The 16,187-nt window shown below is 56.1% G+C and overlaps 3 protein-coding genes across 3 annotated transcripts; 2 read left to right on the top strand and 1 right to left on the bottom strand.

The window, feature by feature from the left end:
- Positions 1–1,504: 1,504 nt before the first annotated feature.
- Positions 1,505–6,004, top strand: LOC113147141 (ice-structuring glycoprotein-like). Its single transcript, XM_026336620.1, has 7 exons — positions 1,505–1,717; positions 1,946–2,002; positions 3,247–3,610; positions 3,872–3,991; positions 4,391–4,687; positions 5,128–5,491; positions 5,725–6,004. Exons 1-7 carry the CDS (start codon positions 1,505–1,507, stop codon positions 6,002–6,004), a joined length of 1,695 nt encoding a protein of 564 aa, XP_026192405.1.
- A 797-nt stretch (positions 6,005–6,801) lies between these two features.
- Positions 6,802–9,191, top strand: LOC34618484. The gene is made up of 6 exons (XM_026336612.1): positions 6,802–6,842; positions 7,034–7,097; positions 7,219–7,294; positions 7,487–7,533; positions 7,981–8,134; positions 9,046–9,191. The coding sequence occupies exons 1-6, from the start codon at positions 6,802–6,804 to the stop codon at positions 9,189–9,191; spliced, it is 528 nt and encodes a 175-aa protein (XP_026192397.1).
- Positions 9,192–9,253: 62 nt separating this feature from the next.
- Positions 9,254–12,397, bottom strand: LOC34618483 (ABC transporter B family member 3). Its single transcript, XM_026336604.1, has 4 exons — positions 11,982–12,397; positions 11,016–11,289; positions 10,124–10,637; positions 9,254–9,960 (listed from the first exon to the last, which is right to left on the bottom strand). Exons 1-4 carry the CDS (start codon positions 12,395–12,397, stop codon positions 9,254–9,256), a joined length of 1,911 nt encoding a protein of 636 aa, XP_026192389.1.
- Between the last annotated feature and the right edge of the window lie 3,790 nt (positions 12,398–16,187).

Here is a 16,187-nt window from a genome sequence, read left to right as displayed (position 1 = left end):
GTTGAGGCTTGTACGGTTAAGGCTGTTGAGGCTGCTGCTTGGCTGTAGCTTGAGGAGCAGAACCTGCGCTGCAAGCAGCAACAGCTGCAGCACCGTCTGCGGCTGCGTCTGCAGCTGGTGCACCCCACGATCTGCCTTTCCCGCTGTGCTTGAAGGCCTTGTTTCTTCCGCTGTAAGGAACGCCTGATGCGGGAGAAATCGCTCACCCTCTGGTCCTGTAGCCTGCTGTCGCTGCTGCATGCGCACAAGGGCTGAGGTTAGCTTCAGCAGCTCGGGCAGCGGCATCGCCAGGAGATTTCCTTGGATTTTTCGAGTGTCGCCAGTCCTCTGCAACAGCTGCAGCTGCTGCTGCAGCACTGGAACGGCTGGGAGCTGCCGCCGCAGGTGCTGCTCGCGCTGCAACTGTTGCAGCAGCATGACGGAAAGCCAGCAGCGCTTCAGGACACGTCTTCCGTGCCGAGTGAGGGAGGTGGCATCAGCAGCAGCAGTAGCAGCAGCAGCAGTAGCAGCAGCAGCAGAGCTCCTCCGTACGGCTGCAGACAGGACCGCTGAAGCCTCTGGTGAAGAAGCGCTCTCTGCCGATTTTGCTGCGGTTGTCTCGGGAGCTTCTGGTAGGGGAGTTGGGTCTGCTGCTGCTCCCGCAACTTTTAGTGTGATCGTTGGTGGCTTTAATTCTGCAATATGAGCCGCCAGCCTCGAAAGCTCTTCGCTAGCTGCTACCTGAGTTGCTGCTCTAGCCACCTCCGCAGTCTCTCCTCCCGAGGGGGAGGGTGTTACTCCGCCTGCCACGGGGGCCGCTGTCACCTCGCTGCAAATGCGTGCTGCTGCAGCAGAGAGCGCTGCTAGCCGTCCGACTCTTTGCACATCTCGGGGATCTGTTGCTGCTGCAGCTCCGTTTCGCAGCTGCGTCTGCTGCTTCATTTGGCGGTGTGCTGCCTGCAGCAAGAGCCGCAGGCTCTTCGGCTGAAAGACTTCGAAAATCCACGCAGTTTCGCCGCCTTTCTCAGGAAGGCAAGGATTGCTGCTGCTGGCGCTGCGCGCATGCACCAACAGCTGCTGTTGGCCAGTGCTGACGAAGAGGTGCAGCAGGCTCTCTACGTCTCCTAAGGAGGCATGCGGAGCTGCGTCGAGAAGAAGCTGTTGTAGGAGCAAGCACAGGGATCTGGAAATCAAATTTCCGCCAGCGCTGCCATTCGGTTCACCTGCCGCTGCTGCTGCTGTCACTGCTGCGGAGGCAATAGCTGCCGCTTTGAGCCCCTCCAAGTCTTGCTTCTGCTCGAGTCCAAAGAAGGTGCTGCGGTGTACTGCCAGCTCCTGCTCGAGCTGCAGAAGCCGCCCGCGCCGTCGCGTGAGGGGTCCGCCGCTGTATTGCTTCCGCTGCTGCAGTTGTTGCTCTGCATCTGCCAAGTCGCTTAGGAGGGCCAGCAACAGAGGGAAACGTGGCGCTGCAGAAAAGCCAGCATTCAGAGACTGATGGTGTTGCCGCTTCAGTGTTCCCCGCAAAATGGCATTCGCGTATTTGCAAGTTGCGCCTCTAATGGCTGGCGGCAGACAGGAGGGAAGAGCATCAGCTGCAGCAGCTACTGCTGCCTCCGCTGGCGATGTGCTGCGAGCTGCACTTGCCCTCCTTGTCGCCGCAGATGGAGTTTCTCCACTCTGTGCAGCTGCACGAAGAGTGCGAGAAAAACGACCACAGGGCTGCAGTGGCGGCCATGACGCGCGCGCACAGCGTCCCTGCTGTTGCTGTTGCTGTTGCTGTTGCTGGACGGAACCAGGGCGGTGTCTCTGCAGCAACAAAACGCCGATTGAGCGGATAAGCTGCTGCCCCTTTCGCCCTTCTAAGTTAATACGTATGGCACCTCGTTCGCGCTGTCTGTGTTGCTGCCTTGGGAGGCAGCTTTCTGTGTGGCACTCCAAAAATATATCGGGAGGGCTTTCTGGAGAGGCCGATGCAGCGGCTTCTGCCGCTCCACCAGCCTTGGCTGGTGGTGCTGGTGATGATGCTGCGACTGCTGCTGGTGGGAGTGCTGCTCTCCGGGGGACCCCCGTTGTGACTGTTCGAGCTACCGCAGGGATCGCAGCGGCCGCAGTAGTAACAGCGACAGTCGCAAATTTCCCTTCAGCCAGTCGCCACATGCTCTGGGGACGGTGCAGCTGTGCGGCTGTGGTTGCTGCTGTGGTGCTCTTGCCTCGGGGGAGGGGGGCGGTCCCGCCTCCTCGAAGGCAGAAGGCGAAGCCTCGGCCCGTTGAAGAGCCTTTGTTTAAGAAAGCATGCCGTTGCATGAACCCTTAAGTCCCCTTTAATGCTTGCCTTCGAGTGCTGCGATGCCTCGCAGACGAGGCGACTTGCATGACCAGAATCGGCGACTGCTGTATCCAGAGGCACCGGGTGTACGTACACTGGTTCTAAAGCCCATAGTGCACTCCTTCAACTTGAAAGGCCATCATTATGTCTGCTTTCCTGTGAGTTTAAGGCGTACAGAGAGGGAAGAGCGTGTATTTCAAGGTCCGTGACACTTTTTGAAATCGATGCGCATGCAAGCAGGGCCTGGCACCCCGCCTGAGCGGTGTAGGTACACTCATTACCGCACACTGGTATGCGAAGACCTATGCCATGAGCAGAAAGCTCTCTCTGCATTTCTAGGCGCAATTCGTGCGTTGTGGCACTAGGCACTTCTGTCTATTCGAAGGCTTAAGGTTCAAGGGGTTTGTCCACCAGGGGCCCCCTAGGGCCCCTGGCCTTGCCCCCGCCTTCTTTCCCTCCGCATTCCCCCCAGCCTTCCTCCTCGCGGAATGATGATTGCGGTCAGACAGATGCAGCTGGGAGCGCAGCATGGTCTTGCACGGTGTTTCAACGGCCGCTCTGCAGCGGCAGCAAGGCCTGCAGCAGTCATTCCTGCAGCACCAGCACCAGCAGTGATGCTTGCTGCAGCCAGAAGAGCAACGAGGGGGGACTTTTTTTGGCATCGGGGTGCTTCAGGTGAGGTAGATGCGTCTTCCGAGGGGGTCCTATACAGTTGAGAAGAATCCTTAGGCGATAATCGAAGCCCCTAGCAATATACGACTGGTGCGTTGCGTCTGCCGTTTTGCCGCTATTATTTTCCAGGACGTGTATCAGCGGAAACAGCAGCAGCGGCGACTGCCTGCGTCGGTCTTTTCTCTGAACACAACGGCAGCACCCGCACGCGTAATTGGCTGCTGCTTCCTCTGCGGCGGCAAGCGCAGCAGCAACAGCACCAGCAGCAGCAACAGCAGCAGCAATGCAGGCACAACAGTACCAGAAGGGCCGCTGCGACGGTTTTTTCTAATTTTGCCGCTGCAAACGAAGAAGCCGAAGATTCGCGCACCCTAACCATGTTCTGTGTATGCAGCCCGGGGGTCGAGTCGCTGCTAGCTCGGGAGTTGCAGCTATTACTGTTATCTCCGCAGTCGCACTTGGCCGCTGCTTCTGAAGCTGCAGCAAGGGGCGACTCTGCAGCAGCAACTGCAGCGGCAGCTGCAGCGGATGCCGCAGCGGCAGCCTCCTCCGTGCTCTCCGTGGATGTACAAGAGGGCGGCATAGCAGTCAGGGGTCCCCCTGAGCTCCTGTGGAATATTGCTCTCCGGAGGTGCGTATGAGGACGGCTGCTGCGTTTCTGCTGGCTGCGGCAACACAGCAGCTGCAGCAGCTCCAGCAGCAGCTGCTGCTGTTGCTTTGTTGCAGCACACAGAGCGTGCGGCAACGCACAAACCTTTCGCAGAAGGTGCTTCATGGGTAGCGGCATCTGACACAGCTCCTTGACGTTCTTCTTGTTCTTCATGGATGCTGTGCCGCAGTCGAATTGCCGAAGAAGTTCGAGTTGCCGTTGGGCATCCCTTTCCTGCCCGGTAGGTGTCCATGATGCTGCTGCTGCTTCTGCTGCTGCTGCTTCTGCTGCTGCTTCTGCTGCTGCTGCTTCTGCTGCTGCTGCTTCTGCTGCTGCTGCGCTTGGTGCGGTCTTTCCTCTTGAGGGTGTGGGGGTCTGTTGAGGCTGCATCGTGTGCTGCTCTTGCGCAGCCTTTCGCTTACCCACGAAGCTGCTGTTGGTCTCTGCTGCTCCTGTTGTGCTGCTGCTTAGGGGAGAGAAAGAACTTATGAGAGGCGCGGCATCCCTGCCCTGGTACGGCCTTTGAATGCGGGAGATATATCCATCACCGGAGTTGCGCTGCCTTTATTGCTGCACAGATGCAGAGGCGACTGTCTGCAAGGCTAGGTTGCTGCTCGAACAGTGCTTGCTGCTGCTGCCTCTAGGGAAAAGTATGTGGCCTTCTCCGCGGCCTTTGAAGAGCCGATCATCGCAGTAGGCAGCACCTGCTGATGCACACGCAGTCACGAGCACTCCTGTCGTTTGTATTTTTCTCCGGAAAATAGATAGAAGCACGGACGGGGGAGCTGAGACAGGCGTTCCAGAAGAAGTAGAAGCAGCAGTTGTATTAACCAGTGCTGTTGCAGTGCGGGCTGTGATGGCAACTACTGCTTTTTCTCCATCTGGTGCTCCTGCTCTTACTGCTGCCACCGTTTATCAGGCTTCCTCTAACGCGTCTCGGCTGTATAGCCGCTCCCTGGTCTCCTCCGCGGTCCTGGACGGCTTGAAGGAGAGAAGAAGGCGCTTGCTGCAGCATGCAGAGCTGCCCGATGCACTTCCCAGCTCCATGCAAAAGAGAGGAGGTAGCTTGCTGCTCTTGCTGCTGCTGTTGTGCATACCGTGATGCTGATGTACCTCACGTGCTCCTCCGTTGCGCCCACGCGCTGGCAGCGGTGGTCTTGCCAAAACGGCCGCGTGTCGAGAATTTTCGTGGCCAGTGCAAACAGCACTTTATTGCTGCCCCTTGTTGCTGCGGCAGTGCCGAAATTCCTCTCTGCATCCCCATTCAGACATGCCCGTTGGACAGACTTCTCCGAGCACTCTCGAGCAAGGCTTCTTACGGCTCCCTTCTGCCTTTTTTCTCGGCCTGTCTATGCGCCTCTGAGACGCTATCCTTCGCGTCGCCTATGTCTTCATGGTCCGCTGTGTGTGCTGATTTGTCAGTGGCTGTCGAGAGTCCTTAGCCTCGCACCCTCCCCTTCCATCTCTTGCAGTTTGTCTCTTTTTCTGCGATGTTGCTTAGCCACCACCGCTAAACTTTTGTTGCAATCCTTCCGCTGGGCACAAGAGGCGAGGCGGCCTCTGTCACCGTTGTTCGGGTTATCCCCTGTATTTTCGGTAGGCTGTGTGTGCGCCTCTCAAAGATGGTCTCGCTCTTATCTGCGCTTGTTTACGGCCTCCGTGCATCGCAGCTGGTTCAGGCGCGTCAAAAATTCACGTTCTTCTCCGACACAACATCTGCTATGTCCGCCTTGCACTGCTACGGCTAATTGCGCTCCTACGGCTAATTGCGCTCCTACGGCTAATTGCGCTGCTACGGCTAATTGCGTTACTACGGCTAATTGCGCTGCTACGGCTAATTGCGCTGCTACGGCTAAGCTTCTCGCGCTGCTACGGCTGATTGCTGCTTTTTCAACGCGTACTGCTGTCCAGTTGAGGCAGCCCCCTCCTTGCAGATGGCCTTGCTGCCGCAGCAGCCTCTGCATCGCTTGTGCCTGCTTGCCTCCGGCTATTCCAAACTGCTGCAACTTATGCGGGTGCTGCTGCAGGTAAGTGTGGCTGCTTCGGGGCCACTAACGCCGCGCCTGTGGCGCGTCCGGCAGGGCACTGCCCCCCTTAGGGAGACTTTGGCAGCAGCAGCCGTCTTTCTTTCGCCAATACTGAACCGACTTAGCCTGCAAGATAGGTCAGTGCAGGCGAGCGGATGGCGAGCTGCTGGCTCTTGTTTCCGTCGTGCCGTTCCAGTCTGCCCTTCTTCCCCTATGCCACGCGTGCCTGTCGTACCTCTGTCTCTTCGCCATTCTCCTGTCAAAGCGCATGCATGGCCTGTGCGGTTGCGATTGCCCGGGGATCCGTGCCGCTCTAGGTGGCCTCGCGTAAATCTGTACTTGCACCCATGAGCCTATCAGTCCGCTTTTTCCGTCCCTCCGAACTGCTCTACTTCTCACGGTTTTTCTGCGCTGCCGTTTCCCCTCCTTGAAGCGCTGCCTTCTTTGAGCGGCTGATGCAATAGTAGCCGTTCCAATGCAACTCGATGCCTCCGGATTGAGCGACAGAGGGACGGGGGGGAAAGCGGGGAAAATGTTTGGGTGTGGCACCGGCTGTGCATATGCATGTAATGTAGAGACATTGGGGAGCATCAGGGCTGGGCCTGGCAGCGATACGTTCTCTTTTGACTTGACGCGCTCATCGTAGAGACCAGACAAGGCAGCCCCTCCACATCTGCTGCTTGTGTCAAACTGTCCTTCTTGTCAGCCTCACTGTCCTCGATCCGATGTGTGGGAGTGGCGCCCTCTTGCTGGAGCTCATGGGCATCGCTGCTGGAAGCCTCCCAAACTCCCCCCGCAGGAGCTTTCCCTTTTTCAGTGTGAGCGAGCTCTCTAGCTAGCCTCTGCACACGAAGCAAGCGAACGGGGGAGCTAGCTTGCCAAGCAGGGCACAAACAGTCGAGTCTCCTAGGCCGGGAATCAGCTTACGTGACCAGCTAGCCAAATAGACACGCAGGCAGCACGACACCCACACCCGTAAGCAGCACCTCCTGTAAAAATAGTTTTATTTTTCTTGTAAGGCTCTGAGTTCTCCGGTTCTGTGGCCTGCTGGCTAGCTGCTGGGAGGCTGGCTAGGGGCTTTCTACCGCCTTCTGGTGCTTTGCTGTGGGCTTTGTGTCTTTGCTTCTTCGCAGTTCCCCAACCACTCGATGACGCGATTCAACTCCTTTCTTGACTGCCTGGATATCCTGTAAAGCCTCAAACCTTCGGCTGGCTTGATCCAGCCCGAAGCTGTAGATTTGCAGCCTTTGAGGCCTCTGTTCTGAACAAGCGGCTCCCTTGGGAGCTTCGTTCCGTGAAGCGAAGGGCCTCCTTTCTCGCAAGACGCAGCCACAGTTTAGCTCCACAGACGCTCACATGCGGCTCCTGTTGTTGCTGCAGGCCCCATCCAAAGGTGGGATCGCTTCGGCTTCTTGGGTGTGACAATAACAAGGAGCAGCTGGAGGTGCGTGCGCTGTTGTAACCCGACCCCAAAAATTTTGCACAAGTTTTTCGCGAGGGTTTCTGCGAAAGCTCTTGCGAGCGCGGTTTCACAAAGGCAAACTTGGGGCTGGCGTTGTTCGCAGAGTGCCAAGCTAAACGTGGAGGCTTTTCGCTTGAGGTCTCCAAGACTCATGAAGGCGGAGGAAGGACTGGACGATGGTTAGTTAGCAGCAGCGTTCTCAGTTGAGCTGCAGGAACACAGAGCTACGTTTTTGCCGCCAGGATATAGCGGCGCTTCTTGTTAGACCTTTCTGCTTCTGTAGATGGCGTTTGTGCTTGTCGACGGGGCGTGTAAGAGCTGCACGCACTGGAGTCAAGTGTCCATACAGTGCGCGCGTGGCTTTGCAGAAGGCGGTCTGCCTTGTCCCCTCTCGCTGACGCACTCTGACTTCTCGCCGGTAAGAGCCGCAAAACGCGATAGTGCCACGCAGCGCGTCGACTCTTTGTGTGGCTTTTGTAGCTTTTTTATGTTTTTCCCGCGTGTCTTCGTCTTGGAAGAAGGGGCGGAGGGAGTCGAGCACCTGCTGCCTCGAGCTATTTACCTTTCGCGGTCTTGTGCATGCTTGCCCGGCTCTTCTTACTGAGCCGGTTGATTCCGGGTAGCGCGCATGCACTGCACATGGGGAGGTGACTGCATTTTATGTGTCGAAGTTGCTTGGCATGCGTGGGCCGCTTTGCAAACAGTGTGTCACTGTCTGCTTTGCCGTTTATCTGTATCTCCTCGGTCCGCCTTGTTTTCTTCGCGAGCCTCGCCTTTGGAACGTGCGGGGTAGCGCATGTGGGGTCTTTTTGCCTGTGGAGTATGGAGACCTCGCGCTGTTGCATTCCTGCCTCCCTGAGTGCAGGTGCTGCGTGCCCTGCCTCCTCAATCTGTAGTGTTGACGAATGCGCCATACGGCGTGCGGAGCTTGCGGGGAGATAAGCGACAAAGGACGATGAGGCGGCTCGAGAAGGAGATCGCATCCAACCCAAACATCCGCTCTGCCTACCTCATTGCCCGTATGTCCCCCTCATTACTGCAGAAATAGTGGCGCTGCCGTAAAAAATGACTTCTGACTTTCAGGCCAAAAGAGCCTTCTCCGCCGGTATCTCTAGCATCTCTGGTTTCCGAGCCGTCTTTCTAAATACCCCTCGCACTAACCCGTGATTTTCTGTTTCTCAAGTTGTCTTCCCGACTTTGTCTGCCCGTCTACGCGCTGTACGCTGCTTCTTTGCACTGCTCCTTAAGAGAGCCCCCGCGACAGCCCTGTGGGCCGTCCGCACGAGTGCAGCCCACGCAGGGAACGGTTCGCGCGTGCTGCATTTTCGAGAAGCAAACACCTCGTAGATATGTCGACTCCCTCCTCATCCCTGGCGTGCATGCAGGGCTATTTTTGTTTTCGCACAAACAAGGGGGCGTGTGTGTCTGGGGCTTTCTGCGAGTTTGTCTGCAGCGGGGCGGTCCTTCAGGGCGGAGGCTTTGCTCCCCTGGAGGCCTTTGGGCCGTTTCAGCAACTCAGGCATCGACGTGCAGCTTCTCGAGTACAACAGGGATACACTGCCTAGTAGTACTGCCTCCCCAAAGTAGGGAAGGCAACAGCAACAACAAGCAGCATTGTGCCTCAGGAGCGCGTCGCAACAACGCACTCCATATTTCTGTTTGACTGACTGCTGGAGGACTCCCACGCATCACTCCCGCACAACATAGTACCCTAAGCAGCTCGCAGTGACATAAATGCGTGGCGGAGTATGCACAAATTATATATATAATACCGTACGTAGGTACATACAGATATCGTATGATGTATCTGGATTCTACCTGTATACGTGTTCGGCAAGCAACACTTGAGTTCCGGCACCCGTGTAAATCGCGAGAAGCAGCTACGGATAGCCAATCGCCAGCCCGAAAAAATTTGCCCTGCGCGTTCAAGAGATTCCTATACAAGCTACATTGAGCACTCTCCCAGCAGTGCCGTCTAGCAACGTGGCGAGTTCAGCGGCGGGAGGAGCCCTTCTTGCGGGAGCTGGCTGCTTTCGCAGCCTTCGTAGAGATCCTGTGCAGTGTCAGTGGCGCTAGGCTCACACCGAAATTCAAGTCCCCATTCTGCATGCACTTTATGCAGGTCAACGATCCAACGTTCAGAATTTGTCGTGTAGGTCTCCTGAGAGTAGCGCATGCAGAGTTCCCTTTGCCTGCAACAACTGCTCGAAGGTCCCCGACTCGACTACTGTCCCTCTGCGCAGAACCAAAAGCCTAGAGGCACATTTCAACACCGTGGGGCTGTGAGCAATCAGAAGTGAAGACAGCAAGCGCTGTTGCTGTTGCTGCTCTTGTTTCTGCTCTTGTTTCTGCTCTTGTTGCTGCTCTTGTTGCTCTTGTTGCTGCTCTTGTTGCTGCTCTTGTTGCTGCTCTTGCTGCTCTTGTTTGTCTTGTTGCTGCATGGCTTGTGTGAGGGCCTCGGTGAAGAAACGCTCGCTCTCCGCGTCTAGGGCACTAGAGGGCTCGTCCAGCAGCAGAATACGAGGCTGCTTGTATAGCGATCGCGCGATGTCGAGTCGCTGCTGCTCCCCGCTGCTGCAGCAGCAGCCTGCCGAACCCCCTACAAGCGTCTCCATACCCCGAGGCAGATGCTGAACAAAGCCCAAGCAGTTTGCCCTCTGTGCCGCCGCTTCCGCTGCTTGCGCTGCAGCAGCAGCGGCGCAAGCAGTGGGGGCTGGTTCCCACGCTGCATACTGAATGTTCTCTCGGATGCTGAGGCTCCCAAACAGTTTGCTGCTTCTGTCGCTCACTACTCCCAGCACGCGACGCAGCCACATGCCGGTGGGAATTTTCTCCAGGTCGATCCCTGCCGTAGCACCACAACACAAGAAGGCCAAAACAGCCCTTTCCCCCTCCACACCGCGCGCCGTTTGCAGCCACGATGCAAGGACGGGCAGGGAGGGGAGAGGTGGGACGGGGTCATAAGCAACAGCAGATAGTGTGCAGCAGCACGTCATGCGTAGCCGTACCGTCTACGGTGATACACCCCTTTTGCGGTCTTAGTTCCTTAGTGAGCAGCTTCATGATGGTGCTCTTTCCAGCACCTGAAGGACCTGCTATGCCCAGCAGCTCCCCGGGAAGGAGACGGAAGGACAAATCCACGATCCCGCCTATGCCCTCTCCGCATCGGCTGCTGCTGTTTCTGTTGCTGTTTCTGTTGCTGCTGTTGCTGCTGTTGCTGTTGCTATTGCTGTTGCTAGTGCTGCTTCCCGCTGCTGCTTCTGCTGTCGCCGCATCCTGGTCGTAGAAGTAGGAGACGTTGTGGAATTCTATCTCGCCCTTGAGTCCTTCTAAGGAGAGCACTTCTTTTTCCTGCTGCTCCTGCTCCTGCTGCTGCTGCAGGGAGGGCTGAATAGCAGCAAAGAGACGCTCTGCCGCTGCGCGTCCTTTAGCCCACTCGCCGGAGAGCGACGCAAGGCCGCTGAACCCCGCTGCCACCATCATGCTGTATGCGACAAAGGACGTCAAACTCCCGTATGTCAGCTGCAGCGCATGTGAGGAGGGAAAGCAGCATGAAGGCACAGCGACCCATTACGGCAGCAAAACTGTCGTAGCTGTAAGAAACCAAACTGCAAAAAGCAGAGAAGGACGGAGGGAGCGTCAAAGGGAGTCTCTCGCAGAGGCAGACAGCGCGCAGGACGAAAGGCGCAAAGGAGAGGAGAGAGGCAGCACAAAAGAGGCTTTTGCAAAGCCTCCGACTGAAGAGACTCCTCGAGTCTCCCTACTTCACCACCATCAGCAACGTTCAGAAGGGGGATCACCAACCACAGCAACAGCAACACCAACTACAAAACAACCGAAGCTCGCCACATGAAGTCTTTCTGCTACACATGCGAAACATGCCGACATGGAGAAACCTACAGAACCTTTCCTGAGGAGACTGGCTCCAGCGGAGAGCACCAGAAGCAACGAAAAGTTTGTAGCCACCGTTAAGGACCCCATGAGGGTGCCGCTCGCTCTGGAGGTCGCTGCTGCAGCCGCCAACACCTGTTGCGATACATCAGCAGCGCGCGCAATTTCCTGCTGCTGCTGCTGGTGTACGTACACCGCGCTGTGGGCGTAGAGGCGGTCCAGAGCGAACTCCGTCCACCGACCCTCTGCAGTCTGGCGTGCCTCTCGCAACCGCTTTAGACGCCTAAAAAGCAAAAAGGCCCCAAATAGCAGCCTGAAATAAGCGCGGAAGAAGCTCGCAGTACAGAAGCGAGAAGACGAAGAAGCGTCAGGCTTGAACCGTGAAGGCACCCCCACAGCAGAAACCCCTCTTCGTCCAAGGGCGCGCGGCCTCTCCTGCCGCTAAAAGCAGAGCCTTAGGCACACCCCACAAAGTCACGTGGAGTCTTACTTGGCAACAAGGATTGCAGTCGCCGCAGCTGCCGGTAGAAGGAGCAGCGCGGCTGCAGTGAGCTTCCTGCTGATGAGGAGAAGAGCGACGGTGCCTCCCAGAGCCGAGTTGGAGTACCTAAGGAGAGTGGGAAACGCGCGGCTTACTACTGAGGCCAGTTGCCGGCAGTCCTCTCCGAGAAGCGCGCAGAGTATTCCTGGGGTGTGCACTGTGAAGAAGCTCGGGGGGCTCGTTATACACCGTGCAAACAAGTAGAGCCTGAAGGAGCGAAAGAAGCGCCTTCGGCGTGTAGATTTGGTTTTTTCTTCCAAAGAGAGGGTGTGCCTCGCACATAGAGGATGCAAAGAGACTGGCACTCGAAGAGACGAGCACGTGGATTGGATCGTCATGCGATTCAACTAGAGACAGGCCCCTAAAAAGCCGCCATCCGCCCAGTGCGTCCACACACAACCCGCTCCTAAGGGCTGGCTTAAGCACTGGCTCACCGAAGCCTCGTGAGGATCTCCTCCTCCGCACGTTCCAGTTGCTCCGTCCTACACGCGCTGCCAAGTGCACCGAGGAAAAAAATTCCTCCGGCGAGAGCCAGCTGTTTGCCCTGGGGCCCCGCTAGGGGCCCGAGGGCGAGGGGCCCCCGCAAGGGGCCCCTAAGGAGCCCCTCTCCCGTGTAGGCAGAGTCCACACAAGTTCCCAGGATGTAAGGAGTCAGCATGTTGCATGCGGAGCACACAACAAGCGCCAAAGAGCCTAAGGCCAGTCGAGCCTTCGTGGACCCCTCGAGGGCAATGCGGCAAAAGAAGCGAAGGGGAGATTCATTCTCTTTGGGGCCCCGAAGGGTCTCAGGGGCCCCTAAAGCCCCCAACCCCCCCGGGGGCCCCTCCGGCTTGGACAGTACTGCAGGCATTTCAGGTGCTTCACACCCAAACTGTACACGTTGACGTTGCCCCCCTTATCTCCCCACACACACACATACACACATCAACGATCCCTCTGTGTCCCCCTGCTTATCTTGCATTTAAACACAATTATTTCGCCTTTCGAGCCGATAATGGGCGCTCTCGCCGCTCACCCTTCCCTGCGCCCCCGCAAAGGGTTCCCACCAGCGACACCGCAAAGGGGCTCCTGCGGGGCCCCTAGCGGCCCCATAGTTCCAATGACATTTCTAAGGAAAGCTTGCACTGAGTTAACTGCGTTTAAAAGGCAAAGCTTCACTTGACTCATGTTGCGCCCTTTGAGTGTTCGAACACCCCATGACGCTTCGACTGAGCTGTTTGCGCCGTGAGGTGGCTTTCGCCGCTTTCTGCGCCTTCTGCTGCGTCTTTGGGGAACTTTTTCCCAAATGAGGAACTGCAGGGACGCAGAAGCCCTAAGGAGCCACCCATTGAGCGTAGAGAGGCACCGAGAATGCCGACATATAACTGCCAACGGCGCCATCAAAGGCCATCATACATGGCATGGGGGCACGGCGGCAGACGGATACCATTTATTGCAGACCGCAGTGGTTAGTACGCATGTTGAACTGCGAAAAAATGTCCATAAGCGAACGGATTGCGACCAAAGTAGAAGAAGGCGGAATCCCTGTCTCGGCTTCCCCGTGAGGCTAGGAAAGCCGCAAATACAGGGACAGCCTGAGAACTGCAGGACCCCTAGCGAACAGGCAGACTTGGGACTGCATCACTTTTGCACTATGTTATCACCCTGATCTGTTATATGTGATCATAGGGTTGTTTCGTCGTCTGTGCACCGATTGCTACCCAACTTACGGGTAGCCCAACCACATGTTTATTGTAGGGTGTAGCTGTCCCTCCTCGATGCTCGCCGTAGCGAGACGTTTCTAGCACCAAGCTGATGCGAAACTACGTAAAAAAATGTCATGTGTCCCCTTGAAAGAGCTCCTGCCTCGAGGCCCTCATCCGAGAAGGTTCCAGCTTAAGGGGAAGGAGTGAAACGGCTAGGCTGCGCAGGCATTGATGCTCCCTCTCATCACTCTCAGCATTCACATCCAGTTACACACAGCAACCTATGGAGCACAGAGTCCACGGGTATAGTATTGAGCCAAAGCCATACTCGGCAGCACATAGTGTATGTGCAAGGGGCCTTACCACTGAGTCAGTTCTCCCCTGAAAACTATTCGAGCAGCACTGGGGTAGTGCAACGAGCCGAAGTGTAGGCTCGTCCTGAAATGCAGAGGGCTAAGCTACTTCTACACATTTACTATCAGGACAATGATGTCAAGTCAAGATTATGCGGAGAATTGATCCATTGATGAAGTTGCTCTTTTATTCTATATGCTGCATGGCAGAGTTGGCTGCAGTTTTTACAGATTGTGTGCTTTGCGCTTGAGCATTGCGCTATCGCATGCGATGGTAATGCGTAAATGTCCAGAGTACTTGGGGAACGTTGAGGACTGACACCCTGGTTTCCCTTCCTCCCAGCACGCCGGGGACCTTGTGAAATGAGGGCAAAGAAAGGGCGACGCTCGTGTGACGGAACTTATATTAGCTTTCTGTGCAGCTTTCTTACCGAATGTGGAGGCTGAGACTTCCTTGTTGAGGCCTTAGAGGGCGCGCCAAACTTGTTTCTAAATGCCACCTCTCGGAGGTAAGGGTCTTTGGATATCCCCTTCCATTTTGCTGTAGTAACGCAGCACCCATGTACACGAAGAGCCAGAGAGCCTTATTAGAGGCTATGTGTTTACTGGCCTAGCCAGGAAACAGTGTCTGGGCTACACTGTTCGTCATTTAGGGGGCGGCATAGCCGCGAGATCCCCATGGAGGTATGTGAGGCTCCAGGGTCCCTTCAAGCATGCACATCGTCTTGGCGTTGATTAGAGGCCTACCTACCCCTCTCCCAGCATTTGGAAGTGCCAAAAGCTCTGGCAGTCCAAGATTTTATTGGAAACACTTACCAGGCAGCCCTTCGGTTCGTAGCTGGCTTCGAAACAGGAAGGACCTGTAGAGTAGGAGGCGTAATGTGTCAGAGGGGCTCCATACGCAATTAGCCGCACTCACCTTGAGTCACTGCCAGTGTGTCAGAGCGCAAAAGTAGATGCAATGGGCCCCAGCGACTTATTTCAAATGCCCCTGGCCAAATTGAACTGTTTTTGCACGTACGGGAAAGTGAGGTGCTCCATTCATCAGGCTGCCCTTAGAACTGGCTTGTCTAGCCCGTTGTCCCCTCACACCCCCAACTTACCCACCGACCCACCAAAACGGTGTTTCTTAGTCTATAATAGCGGTAACTGTGGAGCGTTGGACAGGTAGAGGCCCACAAAACATGGAAACTGCAGCCTTAAGGCAGCAGGTACATTTATAGTGAACCTCTAGTCATGGGTCGGATCAGAGAGGACGAAAAGTGCATGGGATCCGTACAGAAGGCTCCTTTAAAATATCCCTATCTCCAGCTGTTAAAACTTTTGAGGGCATGTAAGGGAAGACCCACACAATCGAACAGCCTCATTATTCGTATGCTGAGCTAGCCCCGCTAAATTTCCTACTAGCACATTCGGCGGAGGGAGCTGCCTACGTAGGCGGCTACAACAGGGGGCTCCTGTCTCCATTTCTTATTGCCATTCGCTTCTGTCACATGGAAAGAAGCCTTCCGAGGGTCCCTTGGCCGCTCCGTTCCCGTGTAAGACTCCTCGTACCGTGCATCTATTTGCCTCGGCTAACTTCTCAGGCCCGTGGTCTGTACCCACCCGACGAAATAGCAAATTCAGAGTTCGTACACATTTCAGAAGGCCAAGCTAGCGCTTTGGGGCGTACGAAAAAGACTGGATACATGGAGATTTTTGATGGGAGGTCTCTCATGTGCTCCTCCAGTCAGGATGTGCGAAGAAGTGGCAAACCCTAACAACCCCCTGAATGGATCAGCCTATGTACTTGCAGACTTGCTCAGTTCAGCAGTAATGTGCCGAGCAACAATTGCCTTTACCTCATCTCGGTGAATCACTTTAAATACCCTCACGGCCAGAGGTACCACGTACTACGGGGATCTGATGCTCAGGGGAGCGAAAGGAGTGAGCGCAGGCTTTCAAGGTAGGGAATATGGCCTACTTTCTTACGTGGTAGGAGATTTCAACTACGTTTCGGCTCCTACGTGCTCTCGTCTGCGCCGTGGTGGCCACAGCACCGCCCAGGAAACAGATCATGGGTACCCTTTCTGCCTCTCCTGCCCCCGACGAAAGTCAAGATCAACATATGAACAAGGACAAAAAAGCATAAATGTTAAAAAGAAGGCAGCTGCAGGGGGCCTCTGAGACGTTGCTGGTGGCCAAACTGCAGTCCACTGCGGCCCAGTCCAGCGGTCAAGAGGCGGCGCTGGTCCAGGTGCCCCTAAGCGCAGTCCCACAGTACTCGCTACTTCCACGAGAAACTCACCAAAATACATTAATTGTTCATGCTGTATGCGTTTTATTGACAGAGAGGTAGAGTGCCGCCGCGTCGCCTCTAGGGGAGACCCTGCCTGCGGTGTCTCGACGACGCAGCAGCCTCGTGTCTCTGCCCTGAAGTCAGAACCACCGAATGCAAAGAGCCTCAAAACTCCCTAAGGCCCCGCACGCTCTACGTTTACCCATAGACACACAGGCGTTCGATAATAGAGACCCGCAGCCCCAGTTTCCCAGATCCAGCAAGCACATGTTTTTGACGCAGTGGTAGCTTCGACGCATCTGGCATTCGAACACGAGCATCATA

The sequence above is a fragment of the Cyclospora cayetanensis genome, unplaced genomic scaffold (assembly GCF_002999335.1).
Source record: "Cyclospora cayetanensis isolate NF1_C8 unplaced genomic scaffold, CcayRef3 CcayRef3_contig_1, whole genome shotgun sequence".
Taxonomy (NCBI): domain Eukaryota; phylum Apicomplexa; class Conoidasida; order Eucoccidiorida; family Eimeriidae; genus Cyclospora; species Cyclospora cayetanensis.
Note: the sequence above shows the minus strand (reverse complement) of the source record. Positions and strands in the feature narration are given on the sequence as shown.